A 17777-nucleotide genomic window follows, 5' to 3' on the forward strand; every position below is an offset into this window, starting at 1 on the left:
TTTGAGTACCTAGTTCCTCTGTTGCTCTTGACTCTTTAAAAGTTACATGTCCGATCCTCCAAAAGTAGTGCATTTATTGAGGATCCGACAAGGGTGCGACGTCATATTTGGAAAGTCCGCGGAACATAGCCTAGCTCCACCAAAGTAAATGGTATTGGTATCAACTCATTCTTGAAAAATTTGGAAGCTAAATCTAGAACCCCATTTAGCATAAAGTGATGATCTAAAAGGCATTTTTCATATTTCAACTTTAATTTTTACATGATAGCAAGTTAACAACGGTAAAAAAAACAGAGGAAAGAGAGGAAACTACTATCATAACTAAGGGTTACTACTAGCCTGCCTTTGATTTTTTGCTATTGTTCAAAGTGTGGTCCAGCACACAACTACAAAAGAGGGTACAAAATAAACACAGAGAGAGACCCCACTCTCATTAATCAGTTCATCTGTCCTTTACGTATACATTATGTATTTGTTGTAAGTAGTATGGTATTGATGATGACAACAATCTTGAGGAGATCTTTCCTTACCAATCTTTACTTCTGTTGGTATACTTTGGCTATACAGCTAGAGGACTTTTACTTCTTGTATATGGTACTACTCAAACTTTTCTGCATAAACAATACAAAGAGAATCTAATTCAAAAGAAGAATGACAAAGAAAATTGAAACCAAAAGTAAATAAAAGAAGATTCTTTTACCAAGCTAAGTTAATCCCTCCTAGCTAGCCTTGCACAAACTCTAACACCTACATTTCAATGGCTTCTTGCCCAGAAGTAAACCTGGTCAATGACCACCTCAAATTAAGTTCTTTTCACTCTTTTTTAAAAAACAAAGAGAGTGGATTGCGAAAAGATGTTGAGAGATAAAGTACCTTGGCATGTGGAAGTAACAAGATTTAAGAGAAGCCATGTTGAGCGTAGAAGTTGTGGGAAGCATAGAGATGTTGTTAGTAGTAGTAGCAGTTATTGGGGAACTAACGCCGGCTTCAGCTGAATCAGTGGAGAATGAGGCCTGGTGTTCTGCAGCTGACTTTGTAGGAGAAGCAAAAAGGTTATCAGGAAGGATGTGCTCCAAGCTGCTTCAACATCAAACAAAAATCAATAACATTAGAAAGAATCCAAAAACACTAATTTGCGCTAATTTAGAACCAATTCCAGCAAAATTTGACATTCTCACTGGGGAAACCAAACGAAAGGAAAGCCTCCCAACTACAATCTTGAACTAAGAACATGCTGTTAATAATCTTGAAATTCCATTGAAGAAATTGATGTTCAGTACCTTTCTTGAAGATTAGAGTCGCCGGTGTTAGCGGTCTGCTCCTTGCTGCCGTTCTCGTTCCCAATATTGCTAGGCAGCATTTCCTGAGGCACCTTCTCATCAGATGCATTAGATGGGGACTTGGTAGCTTCATGGATATCGGTGTTTTCTGCAGAAAGAAATAAAATCAGCAAATACTCTATCCACCAAACTAAAGAAGAAAACAGCAAAGAATCTATCAAAGGTAAACCTGCAGGGATTTCTTCATCAATGTCATTAGACAGAGGAACAAGATTATGACTGTTTTGAGAGTGAAACTGCATCTCGGAAGCAGTTGGAAGACTAGCAGAGAGGCTCGATGGGAAGTGATCGTTGCAATGTTGATTCTTCAGGTCCATCAGTTGCAAATTCATTAACCTTCTGCCTTGAAGTTCAATGGCTTGCTGCAATTCAGCCTCCTGCTCTAATTTTCTTCTCAACATCATCTCATGCGAATTATAGAACATTCTTGCACCTATATATGAAAAGACACTTAAAACTATCAAAACAATCCATCCTACACTTTGAGAAGAAAATCAGAAGTTTAATTCATCTTCTTACCAAAGGGAAGGTCATATGGCTCCCTAGACTCGAGCGCTGATGGGCTTAAACATGCCGACAGCTCTCCTCTATCCAGCGAATGCTGTTGTTGCAGTTGCTTCCTTTAGTTTAATCAACAATGAAACATTAGACATGAATAAAGGGCCGTAATAACTCAAGAATAACATTAACATGATCAACGTTAGTACTTACTTGTCTGCGACTTTTCCCTTTTCCTTGTAAGGCTTGACAAGTACACGAGAATCACACACAAAATGAGGGTTCCCTTTAGCCAAGATGAGCTTCACAGTTTCTGGGTAGACAAACGTAACGAATCCAAACATACGCTTCTGCTGATAAGGAATTCTAACATCTTGGACTGGCCCATACATGCTTCAAAAACAAATTACAAAGGCACTTCATCATCAATTTCATTCCAATTTCAAGACTTCCAAGAATCCAGACCACAATAAACACGTACCTAAAGTAATTAGACACATCCTCCTCCTTAAATGTGCTATCAGCAGGAAATGTTAAGTAAATCTGTCGCGAACTTGAATTTGAGATACCGCCAATTGCCATTGCTGAAAAATCACTTCTATCAGGACGGCATCGACCAAATTTGTGGAATTCTTCTCCCATCATAAACGCTGCTGCAGCCGATCTGCAGTTCAGACCATACATGAATATACCTCAAATGTCCAACCAATATTCCAATTCTCAACCTCCAAATGACGTACCAATCAGAAAAAACTTAGCAGCATGTACTAGACTATAACTACCTAACCTTAAACAATGACTTGCTAATTGCTACAGATAAGTTTTTTAATACAAGTATATACCAAATCAAGCTTAAGATTAGACTAGACAGCAGCATAAATCACCAAATTACTAGCAAGACAAACATTTACAAGTTCATAATAAGGTAAGAGTGAAAAAATACTACTACCCCAGATTCAAGAAAGTTATAAAGTTAAAAACTTTCCTTAAAAGAACAACAAACAGAAGCAAATATCAGCTAAGGATACATCAAAAATACCTTTGGTTATCATTCAAGATGTTCATACACTTGTTATAAGCAAGTGGATGATGATGAGCACCAGAAGCCATAAGAGAAGCAGCAGCAAACCTCTGTTGTTGCTGCTGTTGTAAGGCTTTCATCCTTAGAAAATCATCAAAAGAATCAACTTTATTATTACTAGGAGAACCAACAATAGCACTAGACCCATCAGAATCTTGAAATCCACCAACACTATGCAAAAACTTACAACTATTCCCATTCTTGCAAAACCCTCTTGCATAATACATGCAAGGTCTCCAACCAAACCCCCCACTACCCCCACCCCCACTATCATCTACCCCCCACCCCCCACCAAGAAAAACATCATTCACTGAACAACTCCTCCTATGAAGATGAGCATGAGGGGATTCCTCACAATTCCCATAAGGGAAAACAAGTGAATCACTTCTACCACTAGGACTCATAATTGGATCCAATGATGACTCATCAAGAAATGACAAGACTTGATGATCTTGAACTTGAACACTAGTATTACTACCAAACTCATCATTAAGCTCATTGTTATTATTGTAAAAAGGTAGTGATAGTGAAGTAGTTGAAGACCCAGAAACAGAATTAGTTGAACCATTCACAACAGCAGCATAAGATAGTGAACTAGAGCTAGCCATTATTGGTCTAGGGCTTCTTGAAAACACAGGTGACCCACTAGACCAAGGTGAATTAGGTGAAGAATGAACAAACCCATTATTAGGAATCATGATTCTTGGTGAAGATTGAGGGAAAGGGTTCAACTTTGTAGCATTTGACATGGGGTTAAAAGGTGAAGGAGAGGAAGGAGTTGAAGTTGCAGATGAAGTGTTTGATGAAAGTCCTAAACAAGCTTTAGCTTGGTTAATTAGTGAAACCAAATGGGCTTCTGGACCAAAAGCTAATCTTATCATCTCCTTTTCTCCTTGGTCTTGTATCAAAATATAACCCATGATTTTTGAAGCATTTTCTGGATCCAAACTTTGAATCCTTGATAAAACTATCTTTGTTGCTTCATATGCATCCATAGCAAAAACATTCACTACTACAAAACTACTTCACTAGTGTGACTATCACTACTTCTACTACTACTACAAACCCCTTTGGTTTTTCCCTAAAGTTGGAACCTTTCTAGAAAGAGAAATAAGAGAGAGAAAGAAAGGACAATGATAGAGGATAGTGGACTTTTAAATAGTGAGTAAAAAGATTTTAAAAACCTTTGATAAAGAGAGAGAAAAAAAGTAGTAGTAGTGTACTACCATTTGAGGATTTATTAGAATAGTGTGTGTGTGTTTGTGGGCGGGGGGGTGGGGGTTAGGGGAAGGTTTTATTTTGGGGAATTATTAGGAAGAGGTGGCCGAGATATAAACCATGTTATAAAAGGTAATGATAGGGGTTTGATGTTATATTTGTGCAATCATTATATGCCTTATTCAACGTCACACTTGAGAAGGATATAATTGACCTTCCAAGGAAAATTAGTGACTTCTTTTTGTTGGGGGGTCTCAATTTAATTGTTTTAATTTGGTTAGACAAAAAAATCTAGTAGATTGTTAATCTTCCCTATAATAGTGGTGTCCGGACTCAATTAGTATGCACGTATTGTTACTTTTTATTTTAGTAGTTTAAGTGTACGCGCAAAATTAAAATGCGTACCTCATTTGACAATAAATATTATAAAAAAAATTGGATTTAGTTACAAATTTCGTTATTAATTCGTTGCTAAATTGCTTGCCGTTAAATTTTATACTTGTATATGTGCTTTGCATGCGCATGTCATCCTCAATAAGTAAAAAATGTAGTATACAAGAAGAATAAATTATTGCAAAGTATTATTTGATAAACTTTATTATTGGTGACGTTATGGTAAAAACTCCTATTATTAATTATTTGAATGATATTGTTTTGTATCTCTTTAATTAAAGTACTTTTGAATCGTGACACTAAATGATATATTTATTTAGACTTATTTTCAGCACACTTCTTACCAAAATAGCCTATATAATTTTGTATAAGATTATACTAATTTAATGTCTAAGAAAATAACAAATGACTTTTTTGTCATTGTGGGACCTTTTAGTGAATCGAAAAAGTTCAATCAAAGACCTTATCATTTTTACTTTTTATATTATTTATTTGTGCATTGAATTTATAATATGTATTATGTAAAAAAATATAAAATAAATTAATTAGATTGGTTTTATTTCTAAAACTTTTGTAAACGAATTGTATTAAACTTTATCACTTGCGACTTTATAGTAAAAATTCCTCTTATTAATTATTTGTATGATATTGTTTCGTATCTTATTAATTAAAAATACTTTTGAATCGTGACACTAAATGACATATTTATTTAGACTTCTATTTTCAGCATATTCTTACCAAAATAGGCTATACATTTTTTGTTTATGATTATACTTATTTAATATTTAAGAAACTAGCAAATGACTTTTTCGTCGACTATAAAAAAAATTAGTGAATGATAAAAAGTCAACATTTCTAAGGACCTTATAATTTTTATTTTTTATATTATTTATTTGTGCATTGAATTTATAATATATATCCTGCAAAAAATATAAAATAAATAAATTATTGGTTATATTTCTATAACTTTTGTAAACGAATTTTACGTAAGTCTTTTCTAAATATAATTTGCTGATTTATTTTCTTGTAATTATAGTTAGTGAAGGACTCCTTCCTATTATTATGAGACAAAAATAGGTTCATGTTTCTTTATAGTTGCTAGAATAAGTTAATTCTAACCCATCTTTTTAGGAGATTCGCATATGCAATTTAATTCCATTTGAAAAAACAAATAAACAATCCAAAGTTCCGAATAACTCTTGTAAGTAAACAAATAAAATTCTCTCCTTTAATTTAATATATTTCAGAGTATTAATGATGCATTGTTACCATGGGAGCATTTAGTGTTTCTTTTATAAGGAAAAATATTTAAAAATATTTTGAGAAAAATAGTAAATAACAATTTTGTCTATAAAGCGTCGCGCCAAACAATATAAGAGAATAAATTATTGGAAACGTCAAACAAAATATTTCAGGGCCCTTTCTGTAAATTAAATATAACAATTCTAAGTTGCAAATTAGCACATATTACGTTAAATTTTTAACTGTTTAGAGTTCAACTATTTATGTTTCACAATCTATAAATTTTTTGCAGTTTTAATATAATTACTATCTCAAAAATATACAAAGGAACACACATTCACAAATAGACATATATTACAAATAGCGAAAGAAACATCGACTTTAGATAATTTTAGCATGTCGAATAACCCATGGAAGTCGCCAAGTATGGGATTAATGAACTTGACAATTACTGTGCAAGAAATTATAATCCTATACAGAAAGAAAAAACTTTATTGTAGAAGGGCTACAAGAAGCAAATTGCACTATTATTATTATAATAAAAGAGAAACCACAATATAACTAAGCAAAAAAATCTCAGCACTTTAAATGAACATAAAAGCATACCTGGTCGGCTGACACTATAGATTGCAATAAAATCAAAAAGAGCATAAGCAAGAACTTTAGCGGAGAGTTTATGTGGAGTTCTAAATTGAAAGTCAAAATTATTGTTAAATATTAATTCATGAAAATATACTACAAAAAATAAAAAGCTAAACCTAAATCAAATCAAAACAAACTATGAAACAAATTGGACAACTATACGTTTTCAATTCTCCAAATTTACTTGGAGATATACTTATATAGTGACTTCTTCAAGTCTCCATATTTGGAAAGAAATCAAAGGGAATAAGGACTTTCTTTTAATAAATTTGTGCGTAACTATTAAGTGAAATATTATAAAAATAATTAGGCAATAATTTGAGGAAAATAGTAAATGACAATTTTGTCTATTGTGATGGCTTTTAATGAAGGGTAAAAAGTTCAATCAACATTTCGCTAAGGGCCTTCGTGCTTTTAATATAGTATAGATAGATATAGATTAGTACATGTATCGAATAATTTTGACTAATAAAATATGGACAACAATAACAACAGTAATATATTCAGTATTATTTTGTGGAAATAAATAGGTTGTTTCGATAGACCCTTGGCCTAAAGAAAGTAAAATAATAAAAAAAAATTGAAAAATAAATACAGTAGTGGAGAAGCAAAACGAAAACAATAACAACTGCAAGATAGTAAGATAATTGGAGTACAAGAAAACATCAGGTAGTAATAGAGTTCTGAAAATAAGGAAATACGATAATAATACTAACACTATTGTTATGAGAATCTGGTCCTTACATTGTTGATATCATTTTCCTGGCCTTGTTCTTGTTATTTACTTGTTCTTATTCTTCCTCTCAAGCCAAAGGTCTTTCGGAAATAGTCTCTTTTCCCTCTAGAGTAGAGGTAAGGCCTGCGTACACATTACCCTCTCCAGACCCGATTCATGGGATCCCACTGGGTTGTTGTTGTTACTACTGTTATGAGAAAAAAAATATGTTTGACTACCTAATATCCATCTACTCTATTTCATTTTTCTGCTTTTGTTGTTGTTATTTACTTGTTCATATTTTCCTCTCGAGCCGAGAGTTTTTCGGAAACAACTTCTCTGTCCTCCAGGGTAGGGTAAGGTTTGTGTACACATTACCCTCCTCATACCCCATTTGTGGGATCCCACTGGGTTGTTGTTGTTACTACTGTTATGAGAATAAAATATGTTTGACTACCTACTATCCATCTATTCTAATTCTTGATCTCCACATCCTCATATCGAAGGGCATATCCTCGATAAACTGAAGAAACTAACAAAATTGATACGAACAGGAAAAAATTATTACCTAGCATTATATTATATTTGCAGAAATTAAAAATATTTTTTATAATTTTCACTCATTTTATTAACCGCTACAGGCTTAGAACACACCTTTGGATACAAATGGGATTATTATTAAGATCAGATTCATTTGGTTGGATTGTTGTAGTTTTCCTGTCATCAAAATAAATAACATTGTTAAACAAACTAATAAAATGAGCAAAATACATGTGAAACATCAAATCGTCACATACACTTGGAAAAATAGAAAACGTTATGCTTGTTTTTCAAACTGATTAGATAATGAGTCAATCATTAATCGTGTTCAATACACGTGAACTGTCTGATAATTTTGTTTGATGGTATATCTTGTAATTAACTCAAATTTAAATTACTTTCATATTTTGCAATGAAAACTTTTTAAAATTTATTTTGAAACAAAAAACTTAACTCTATTTCTAAATGTTATGTTCAAATATAATAATGCACGAGTCCAAACTCGACAGTAGTTTAAAATATCAAAAGTAGTAGGCTACAAGAGATAAAGGTCATCTTTCTAATAGATTAAAAATGTTATAAAATATGAATTTCTTATATATAGCTTTTGAGTTTAATTCAAATTTCAAAAGGTAAAAAAGAAGTGCAGCAGGAGATCTCCAATTAAGAATTTTGATAAAGTTTTGAAATTTGGGTCAATTATAGTATATAAAAATCTTTTTTTTTAGTGGAATCAACTGGTTTTTCTTTTTCCTTTTCATTCTCTTTTACACTCACCATATATATCAATATTGGTTTTATTCGGCAGTAAAGAATGTGATAGTTCTATTATAAGGCATTGTTTCTATTTATTTGGAATATTTGAATGTTATTATAGTTTTTTTTAAGGTATATCCTGTACTCTAATGACGATATAATGAATAATTACTTCTAGAATTATTGTTAGTCTCCAGAGTAAAGATGCTTTTGATACTTGTCTAAAATAAAAAATTAATGATAAATGTTTTAAAAGGTGAGTGTTTGCAAAATAAATTTGTGTAGAAAAATAAAACTGATTATCTCTGTGATTTGAAGGCTGAAGCCACGTATTTCTCGAATGTAGGATGATGCAGACCTCCTTGGAAAGTATTTGATCTCCAGCTTTTTGAACTATTTGATTGTCAAGAAGTATCCAGCCATATTTTGATCCTTTTGTGAATACCCAATAGTTTATAGGATTTTTAGACCCCTCTTCAAGGAAATATTGATCACGCCCAACTATGTCTTATAAAAAGGGCTAAGCGGTCGCAGCAAATATAATTCGAGCATTTAGCCCAGAGTCGAATCCACAGGGAATTAACTTACCAATTACTCTTGTTAGACTCACTAAATTCTTTGTAATTAACTTTCCAGATATTTTGAATAACAATTGGAGATGTTTTTACTAACTATGACTGAATGAAAGCAAGTAACTAAAAGCTAATTGTGACTGGGTTGTATGCAAACAAGAGAATGATCTAAGGTTATGATTTCCCTTATTTATGGACCCCCTTCCTATTACGTTTCCTATAGATTTGCCTAGTCGTCTCTATCGATCATGAGCACTCTTACTACCGTAAATCTCTCCCGAGTAATTACGACAATTTACTAGACGCACTCTCCCGAGTTACGCTAGCTGGCTTTTATTACAGCTCATTTTAGATCGCACTCAAGGCTTCGTTATCCCTAATATCGTCTTTAAACCCTCAGTTATTGATCCCTCATATACTTTGGGAGTGGTGTTGTTCAATAATTACCTAAATATACACTCTCTCTCGAGTAATACATACTAAATAGGCACAGCTAATTGAGGATCCTATCAATTAACTACAATAAGAAGGTAGATGAACAAATAGAGATTAAACCGGACAAACTATATTAACATAACATGAAGTTCATCCGTCAACAGGTTCCATCAAAACCCTAGACTAAGGAATTAGCGACTCATAGCAAAGCAAGATAAAACCACAAAAGTATTTATAATGTGAAAATAAAGATAACAAAGAGAAGATTGAAAAACTCTAATGGTTGATTGCTCTTCTCACACTTGTTATTGCCTCCAATTCAATCTAAAAACCTTGATAATGTCTCTTTGGGCGAGATGAACCTCTTATATGTTAAGTGGAATTACTCCCGAACTTTCAAGTTTACCCCTGAATTATATTTTCTGAACTGGACTAGCGCGGTCACGCTAATGACCGCGCATTTGACCTAGTATTTTGCCTCGAATTCTTAGGCTTGCGCGGCCGCGCTAATGGCAACGCTAAGCTGGATCAACATTTCAGCTCTTCTTTTCTCTCTTCTTTCAATGTACTCAGTTCCGATGAGCTTCTCTTGCTTCAATTTAGCTCCAAACACAGTTCTAAATCCTCATAAGCGCAACTCGCTCATGAAAACATGAAATTCACAATTAGAGCCAATTTATCGTCATTTAATTATCCTAGAACAATAAAACATAGTCAAGTTGGGGCATAAACAGTCACCAAATTATATGAATCTAGCATATTATCAGCACCCCACACTTAAATCATTGCTAGTCCTCGATCAATCCACCACACTCTAAAAAGGTTCATTCACTAAGCTTTTCCCCTAACGTATCACACCAAGAACAAATCACCCAAGTTACGTCTAGTAGTGAACAATATTTTCCTCAAAAGTCGACTCCCACGTGTTGTGCAATATTCGTACTTACTCAAATTACTCTATACAGAAGCCAAGACTTACCTTTCCTTCGCGAATCACATGCCCTCACATCACACAAGAGAGTAGTTCCACAAATAATAATATTACGAACAATTAGGAACTTATACAGTCAAAATCCGCTCACTCTCCAAAATAAAATTTATATGCCACACAGATGCACCATAGGCTTGCCCGTAGTGTAATACTCTACTAATCGAGCCCAGTCAGTCTAAGACCAATTAAGACTTCATTTGGTTGTAATGTAGGATAAGGGACGGGTAGGATATATTTGGATATAGTGACTAACCTCCCTAAGCACTTTTGATACAATCACATTAACATTCAAAACCGTACTCATGTCAACCAAACATTCCACTACATTTCTATTTATAACATCCCGCTCCATTAGGTGCAACTGTATGAGGTCACCACTCATCAAATACTACATTTACTCATTCTCTCTTTTTTTTTCTTTTTTTAAAGTGGTGCTTACTCTTTTACTTTTTCAAAAAACTGCACTTTTTCTCTATTTCATTGGTTCCACTTAAAAATCAAACCACCACCCCACAGTTTAGCTTTTGCGTATATCATAATCATTCAAGTGCTCATGGGAGGTAAAAGGGTTCAAATAGATGGGCCGCTCAAACAATTGGGTAAGGTTCGTAATGTGGTTGCCAAAGAAACAGGCTTATAGGCTCAATGGGGTTAACTACAATGTATTGCATTTAGGTGGGTCCACTTTATATATCTGACGTAACAAAAAAAATGCCTATGTCACTTTTAAAACTGAATGAAGTTACTATTTTGCTTTGCAAATATACGGGGCAAGTTCTAGGCATCAAATGCAAAGCATAGAATACAGTACAACTCATACACAAATGGCACATGACTCACTCCAAATTGACTTATCAAGACACTCTCGCTTGAGTATTCAAGTTAGTTACAAACATACAATTTAAAGCACTCTAGCAAGCATCAACCACTGAGACTAAGCGTTACAGTCTAGTGCCTATTGTGTTCAGGTGTGTCAATGCCAAAGGTTTCTCTTTCTATTTCAGCTCATAGCCCATCAATACTAACTAAAAACTATAAACAAAATAAACAAAAACTAACTACACCCGGTTCAATCAAAACCCTTGAAAAAAAACCGTGGCCTAAAGAAAAACTAAGGGGAAGTTACTACACTACCTAAAACAAAAAAAAAAAATCTTTTTGGTATTTTCTTTAGACTCACTTCCCTCAAGAAAACTGTCTAGAAGATCCGTCATTAGGAAGAGTCCAACATATTTTTTTCCAGATTTTTTTACGTCGACTTAGACCCTCAAGAACCCCGTCGAAAGAGATTCGCCGTTGGGATAAGTCAACTTACCTACTTTAAACTTACCTAATTTGACTATTACTCAAAACCACAAAAAACAATCAAGGAAAACAACGAAAATATCAAACAGTAAAGTTGTTACATATACACACATACATTGAAGTATACCCAACCCTACACTAAAAAGGAAAACATGTCCTCATGGCATGCAAAATAAAGAACAGTGAGATAAAGGAACTTCCCTGAAAGATCACTCTTGATCGGAGACCGTTTCTAGGTTCAAATTGCAAGCACGGCCCAGAGCTCTCAGCCAGCTCAATATTTTCTTCTCCAATTTCACCTACTAGGCAGCCACAACGTCAACACATGTACCCAAGTCAGTGACCGAAGTACGTAATCCAGCCACCTCCTGCTCCAAAACTGTGAATCGGGTAACCGGAGCAGCCCCAGATGGTGCTGTAGTCCCAGATGGCACTACAATTTGCTCATGGGCTTGTGGATCGGCCCTCACATCCTCCTGCTCAGCCTCCTCATCCTCAAAGTCATCAGATTCACCACTATCATCACTACCCGCTGCCACCGGCTCCTTCCCAGTAGTGACCTTATTTGCTCGAAACTTGTGGTCTTTTGGCACTCTCCTATCCACATCCAGATTTTTTGGCACCCGCGCTGCCCGACAAAGTCGAGTAACCAAGGAAGGGAAGAAGAACCCATACCTTTTCACTGGACAACGGGTGAACATCTCCTCATGAATCACTTTGTCCACGTCGAAGTTGTGACTATTTATAAAGCACCAAATCAGAGTTGCTCAAGGACCATTCACCTTCGTAGTATTGGAATACGGGATCAGACAGTTGTTGATAACATACAACTAGCACTTCCCTTCAAAGGTTAGCGCCGCTGAGTGAAACTTCTATCCATACTTTATCCAGACAATCTCCTTTCCGGGTACACAAATTGTTTCAAAGAACATCTCCCATTATGTGTGTGATCTGCCATACCCCTCATAATAGTCTTCATATGGATCCACAGGAGGGGGCAGCTGGTACATCCTTCGTATAGCCTCAACAGAGGCATCCACCGCCTTTCTGCGCACAATTACTACGCCATTCACATGTTCTTTTACATTGGCGTAGAACTCACGGACAACCATCACATTTCCCTCGTCCGGCTCGTCAAATGAAGATTTGTATCCCCCGCCTTACCAGCTCATGATACAAGTGAGGGCAACCCAGCTGGACTAACCCTATATCTATGCCCCTTTTCGGTAACGATTTCTTAGGGGCCTTATTCGCAAAGCGGTCCAGAGCCTTGACTGTGACAAACCTGCTACTATCAAAGGGACGAGCAGGAGCTGACCCTCACACCCTGGACGATCCATCTTGACTGCTGGAAGAGGCACCTGTGGTGTGGCGTTTCCTAGATGGAGCCATAGTACCTAGAAAAGGGATAACATTAGCACAGCCCAAAACCAAATGTGACTCAATGCGGTTACTCAGACTTCACACGCATAATTGGTCACAATTACTCATTTAACTCACTGTGGCATTTAAACAAACACCTTGTGGGCAATATGTACCCACACCCCATTTCAAATATGTTTTACCCCAATATTACCACAATGTCCCCAAATTCACCCACTAAATTAAGATACAACTCCACCAGCATCACCACCCACAAACACTACACATACACTACCAATTTCTACTGAGAAAAGAAAAAAAAAAAAAAAAACTACTACATAAGTAAAAAATATCAAAACGAAAATCTAAAACAAAAAAGAAAATTGGTAAAAAAAGAGACCTTATCTGTAGTGAGAGAAGATGGTGAGAAGTGAAGAAGAGTAAGGGGAGGTTTCGGCTTGAGCTTTGGGGAATTTGGGTTGGGAATTTGAAGAAGAGGGAAGTTGAAGAAGATGGAATTTTGAAGAAGAAGGGGTTAGGGTTGGGGGGATTTTTCTGCGTTTGGGAATTTTGGGAGTGAAGAGAGGTGAGTAATTAGATTTGGGGGGGGGGGTAGGGAATAGTTAGGAGAAATAAATTAACAGATTTAACATACACAATAAAGGAAAAAAATTTAAAAAAAAAACTATTATCAAGTAAAAAAAACGCGTCAGGTGGGCAGGACTAGAGCAGTCGTAGTGCGGTACTACCGCGGCCACGCTAGTCAAAACAGTGTACTTCGCCATTTGCGCGGTCATAGCGCGGTCACGCTAGTGTTTGAGAGCCGAGGCAAAATGTTTGCCCATATGCGCGGCCTGTAGCGCGGTGGGTAGCGCGAGCACGTTCCTGGGCATGAAATTTTTTCATTTTTCACCTGTTCTTTCCGTGTCCGATGGACTTATCACCTGCCCAAGCTTACCTACATTGGTTAGTACTTCCCAAACTCAAAATTAACAACTACTAACTATCATTGGGTTGCCTCCCAACCAACGCCTTAGTTAATGTCGTGGCACGACGATTACAACAAATCAATGGGTTGCCTCCCATGCAGCGCTTGATCTAACGTCGTGACACGACGCAGATAAGCGTTTTTAAGGCTCGTTCGACCTCTGGTTCAGTCAGGTGGATCTATGACACTTCCTTTGGCTCATTCATGCCCACATATAGTTTCAATCTCTGCCCATTGACTCTAAATATATGAGAGTCTTTATCTAAGGCAATCTCTACAGCATTTGAAGGTAATACTTCGACCACTCAAAACAGTCCAGACCATCGTGACTTGAGTTTACCCGGAAATAGCCTTAATCTTAAGTTATAAAGCAATACCATATCTTTGGGATTGAAATTTCGCTCAACAATGTTCTTGTCGTGCAACCTTTTCATTCTTTTCTTGTACAACCTTGTGCTCTCAAAAGCAAGATATCGGAACTCGTCGAGCTCGTGCAATTCTGTAACTCTAGTTGTGCCTGCAGCATCAATGTCCAGGTTCATCTGTTTCATTGCCCACCAAGCTCAATATTCTAATTCCACTTACAAGTGGCAGGCCTTCCCGAACACCAACTTATATGGTGACATCCCAATTGGTGTTTTAAAAGTAGTTCTGCATGCCCCAGAGTTCATCATCTAGCTTTTTCGCCCAATCAGTTCTTGTGGCGTTCACAGTCTTGGTCAGTACACTCTTTATCTCTCTATCCGATACTTCAACCTGTCCACTGGTCTAAGGATGATACAGGGATGCCACCTTGTGACGTACATCGTAGTTTGCTCACAATTTCTTGAAGGCTCGATTGTAGAAGTAAGTGCCTCCGTCAATGATAATATCTCTCGGGGTCCCGAAATGGGTGAATATATTCTTCTTCAAAAACCCCACCACCACTCTGGCATCATTGGTGGGAAGTGTTGCAGCTTCCACCCATTTGGACACGTAATCTACAGCAACAAGTATGTACTTATTGCCAAAGGAGCTGATGAAGGGCCCATGAAGTCTATCCCCCAGACATCGAACACTTCAACCTCTTGAATTGGGTTCATGGGCATCTTATAGCAATGAGAAATGTTCCCGGTTTGTTGACATTCATTACAGCCCTTCACCCATTGATGTGCATCTTTAAATAATGTTGGCCAGTAGAACCCGACCTCTAGCACTTTCGCGGCCGTCCTGACTCCTCCAAAATGCCCGACATACGTCGATGCGTGACATGCCTACAAAATAGAAGATTGTTCTATCTCGGGGACACACCTACGGATCATATTTTCAACACATATTCGAAATATATAAGGTTCATCCCAATAATACATGCGGCAACAACAATAAAACTTTTTCTTTTGCACAGAGGAAAGGTCATAGGGAACTATACCGCTTGCTAGGTAATTTGCAGAGTCTGCATACCATGGCACTTCCTCAAGGCTTGTAGCAAGTAGCTGCTTGTCTGGAAAGGTTTCTAGAATATCTTCAACCTCAACTGGGTTTTCAGCTCCTTCAAGTCGTGATAGATGATCAACGACTTGGTTTTCTGTGCTCTTATGGTCACAAATTTCGAGGTCGAACTCTTGCAGTAACAGCACCCAACGAATCAGGTGTTGTTTGGACTCCTTCTTCTTAATAAAGTACCTGAGAGCTACATGATCAGTATATACAATTACCTTAGATCCAATCAGGTATGATCCGAACTTGTCGAATGCAAACACCATAGGCAGCATCTCCTTTTCAGTCACAATGTAGTTCAGCTGGGCTCCACTCAGCGTTCTACTAGCATAGTAAATTTGGTGCATTAGCTAGTCTTTCCGCTGTCCCAGCACTGCCCCCACTGCATAGTCACTGGCGTCACACATGAGTTCGAATGGTTGCTCCCAATCGGGGGCGACAATGATGGGTGTTGTGACTAGCCTCCTTTTCAACTCCTCGAATGCTACCCTGCAATCATCAGAAAACAAGAAAGGGTGATCTTTTTCGAACAACTTACAGAGAGGGTTGGCAATTTTTGAGAAATCTTTTATGAATCTCCGGTAGAAACTGCCATGCCCGAGGAAGCTCTTGATTGTCTTGACTGAAGTGGGGGTGGCAGCTTTGCTATCACGTCAACTTTTAGCACGATCCACCTCGATTTCCTTGCTTGATACTCGGTGTCCCAAGACTATGCCCTCTTGTACCATGAAATGACACTTCTCCCAATTAAGTATCAGGTTAGTCTCAATGCATCATTTCAACACTCGAATCAGATTTATAAGGCACTCGTCGAATGAGTTTCCCACCACTGAGAAATCATCCATGAATACCTCCATTATGTCTTTGATCATTTCATTGAATATGGCCATTATGCAACTTTGGAATGTGGCGGGTGCATTGCATAGGCCAAAGAGCATCCTTCGAAAAACATAAATGACATATGGGCATGTGAAGGAGGTCTTCTCTCTGTCATCTGGTGCAATGGAGATTTGATTGTACACTGAGTACCCATCCAGAAAACAGAAGTAGGACCTCCTTGCTAATCTATCAAGCATCTGATCAATGAAGGGAAATGGGAAATGGTCTTTCCGGGTGGCCAGATTTAATTTCCAATAATCCATACAAATTCTCCATCCCGTGATGGTTCTTGTCGAGATCAGCTCATTGTTATCATTTTTGACCACCGTCATAGCACCCTTCTTAGGAACACATTGCACCGGGCTAACCCAGTTGCTGTCAAAGATGGGGAAAATGATTCCCGCATCCAACCACTTAATCATCTCTTTCTTCACCACTTCCTTTATGTTGGGGTTCAGCCTTCTTTGATGCTCCCTGGAAGGTTTTTGCCCCTCTTCCAGTGGAATTTTGTGCATACAATATGCCGAGCTGATCCCCTTAATGTCTGCCATGGTCCACCCAATAACAGTCTTGCACTCCTTGAGTACCTGTAAAAGTGGTTGTGCCTGCACATCTAACAAACTAGATGAGATAATAAGAGGTAATATGGAGTTAGGTCCAAGGAACTCATACCTGAGATAGGCGGGCAATAGCTTCAACTCCAGCTTTAGTGGTTCTTCTATGGATGGCTTGGCTGGAGGAGTTTCTCTGTTTTCTAGGTGCAGGGGCTCAAATTCAAGTATTCTATCCCAGAACCCTCTACCCTCTAAAGCCGACAACTATTCTGCCAATTCTTCCCCATTCACCTCATCTAAATTTACTAGACATGCAGCAAGAGGGTCCTCAATAGTCAGTATCTCATCATCTGCTTCTATAATTACATCCACAACATCAATAAGAGAGCAGTTGGTGAATTCACTCGGTCGCCTCATAGATTTCTGCACATTTAATATTATCTCCTCATCGTTCAACCTCATCTTGAGCTCCCCCGTTTCACAATCAATAAGAACTCTCCCTGTGGCCAAGAACGGTCTTCCCAAAATTATGAGAATTTCTTCATCCACCTTGCAATCTAGAATCACAAAATCTGCAGGGAACACAAATTTCCCTACCTGGATAAACACATCATCCAAGATACCAGAGGTTCTTTTCACGGTTCTGTCAGCCAGCTGCAATAACATAGAAGTGAGTCTAACTCTTCCAATCCCCAACCTCTTATAAATCACTGGGGCATAAGATTTGTGCTAGCCCCCAAATCACAAAGTGCTTTGGCAAAAGCAAAGTTACCAATGATGCAGGAAATTG

General features: G+C 37.1%; 1 protein-coding gene across 2 annotated transcripts; it reads right to left on the reverse strand.

Moving 5' to 3' along the window:
* Nucleotides 1–219: 219 nt before the first annotated feature.
* LOC107831892 (zinc finger CCCH domain-containing protein 46) lies at nt 220–4183 on the reverse strand. Of its 2 annotated transcripts, none has more exons than XR_001658453.2 (9): nt 2878–4130; nt 2320–2502; nt 2052–2231; nt 1860–1960; nt 1510–1773; nt 1281–1428; nt 874–1077; nt 701–761; nt 220–611 (listed from the first exon to the last, which is right to left on the reverse strand). XR_001658453.2 is itself a non-coding variant. In XM_016659691.2 (9 exons), the coding sequence occupies exons 1-8, from the start codon at nt 3912–3914 to the stop codon at nt 748–750; spliced, it is 2151 nt and encodes a 716-aa protein (XP_016515177.2). In that variant the 5' UTR covers nt 3915–4183; the 3' UTR covers nt 220–611; nt 701–747. The 2 variants fall into 2 exon arrangements, 1 of the variants encoding a protein (XP_016515177.2); XM_016659691.2 differs by having other exon boundaries at nt 701–781; nt 2878–4183.
* Between the last annotated feature and the right edge of the window lie 13594 nt (nt 4184–17777).

This window comes from Nicotiana tabacum, chromosome 18 (assembly GCF_000715075.1).
Source record: "Nicotiana tabacum cultivar K326 chromosome 18, ASM71507v2, whole genome shotgun sequence".
Classification (NCBI taxonomy): Eukaryota; Viridiplantae; Streptophyta; class Magnoliopsida; order Solanales; family Solanaceae; genus Nicotiana; species Nicotiana tabacum.